Raw genomic sequence first — 1,180 nt, forward strand, 5'->3', positions numbered from 1 at the left:
ATCATGATGTCACTATGACGTCATGATGACGTCATCATGATGTCACCATGATGTCACCATGATGTCACCAGGATGTCATGGTGACGTCAGTTTCATTTGTTGGCTTTTCTTTACAACTGTAACATATAGCTTTAAAAAAATAAAAAAAATAAAAAGTGCTGACGGAGCAGCTGCGAGGTTGAACTCGTGCGCGTCAACATGCTACCATGCTAACGTTCCCTCCTGCGTCAGCGCGAAGCGTCGAGGTGGAAAATCTGCAGAGTTTCACCCTGAGAGGAAAACAGACGACAGAGGATTCCTACCCCCCCCCCCCCCCCCCCCCCCACACACACACACACACACACACACACACACACACACACACTAAAATCCAAGATTAGTAAACCAAGTATCCTAAACTAACTAGTGTATAACTAGTGTGAAAACAACAAATCAGGTATCGTGTTATATATATATAATAAAATATAATATAACTTGTGAGAAACACTCACTGAACTAAAACTCTAATAAATCTTTAGTTAAAGTCAGAAACTAGTTCAATTCTAACAATCTGCAAATAAACTTAGTTAAACTCATCCAGTCTGCAAAACTAGACTAGTTAACTCGAAAAACACTGGAAATTTTGTCTACAAGTTAAAAATATTAAAACTGATTAAAATCATGTCATTTTAAAAAGTTATATATATATATATATATATACATGAACTTTCATATAAGAACCTTTTGTTGTTGTATTTTATAAAGAAATAAAGATGTTGGAGGATAAAACTTCCTGCTGTTTCAAATAAAGCTGCTTCAGACAAACTTCAATCAAAACTTAAATTTCATGATGGAAATAAACACATATATATATATATATATATATATATATATAGATATATTTTTTTAAAGATCTTGGCTTTGTTTTCCCGGGAAATGTGTGCACGTGCCAGCTCGAGCGTGCAGGTGTGTGGAGGAGAGGCACCTGAGCGTGTACCTGCTTGCCGGACTCCGGTTCTCCCCCCCGCGGTCCTCCCGCTCCGGCCCCGGGCTCGGTGCGGGTCTCGGCTCCGGCTCCAGCCCCCGCCCCCGCCCGGGGCTCCGGCAGCCTCCTCCGGCTCAGCACCAGCAGGTAGAGCAGCGCTCCGAGCCACAGCAGCACGGCCGCGGCCACCGCCGCTCGCCGACAGAGGCGCTTCAT

At 43.1% G+C, this 1,180-nt stretch overlaps 1 protein-coding gene across 1 annotated transcript in view; it reads right to left on the bottom strand.

Moving 5' to 3' along the window:
• galnt14 (UDP-N-acetyl-alpha-D-galactosamine:polypeptide N-acetylgalactosaminyltransferase 14 (GalNAc-T14)) overlaps positions 1–1,180 on the bottom strand; it is a gene marked incomplete at both ends in the record, with an annotated part of 51,000 nt that extends 49,820 nt beyond the window's left edge. Inside the window, one exon of the mRNA XM_080490172.1 lies at positions 977–1,180. Coding sequence (XP_080346298.1) covers positions 977–1,180 — 204 coding nt within the window. The remainder of the gene's footprint in view (positions 1–976) is intronic.

This window comes from Lipophrys pholis (assembly GCF_963383615.2).
Source record: "Lipophrys pholis genome assembly, chromosome: 21".
NCBI lineage: Eukaryota > Metazoa > Chordata > Actinopteri > Blenniiformes > Blenniidae > Lipophrys > Lipophrys pholis.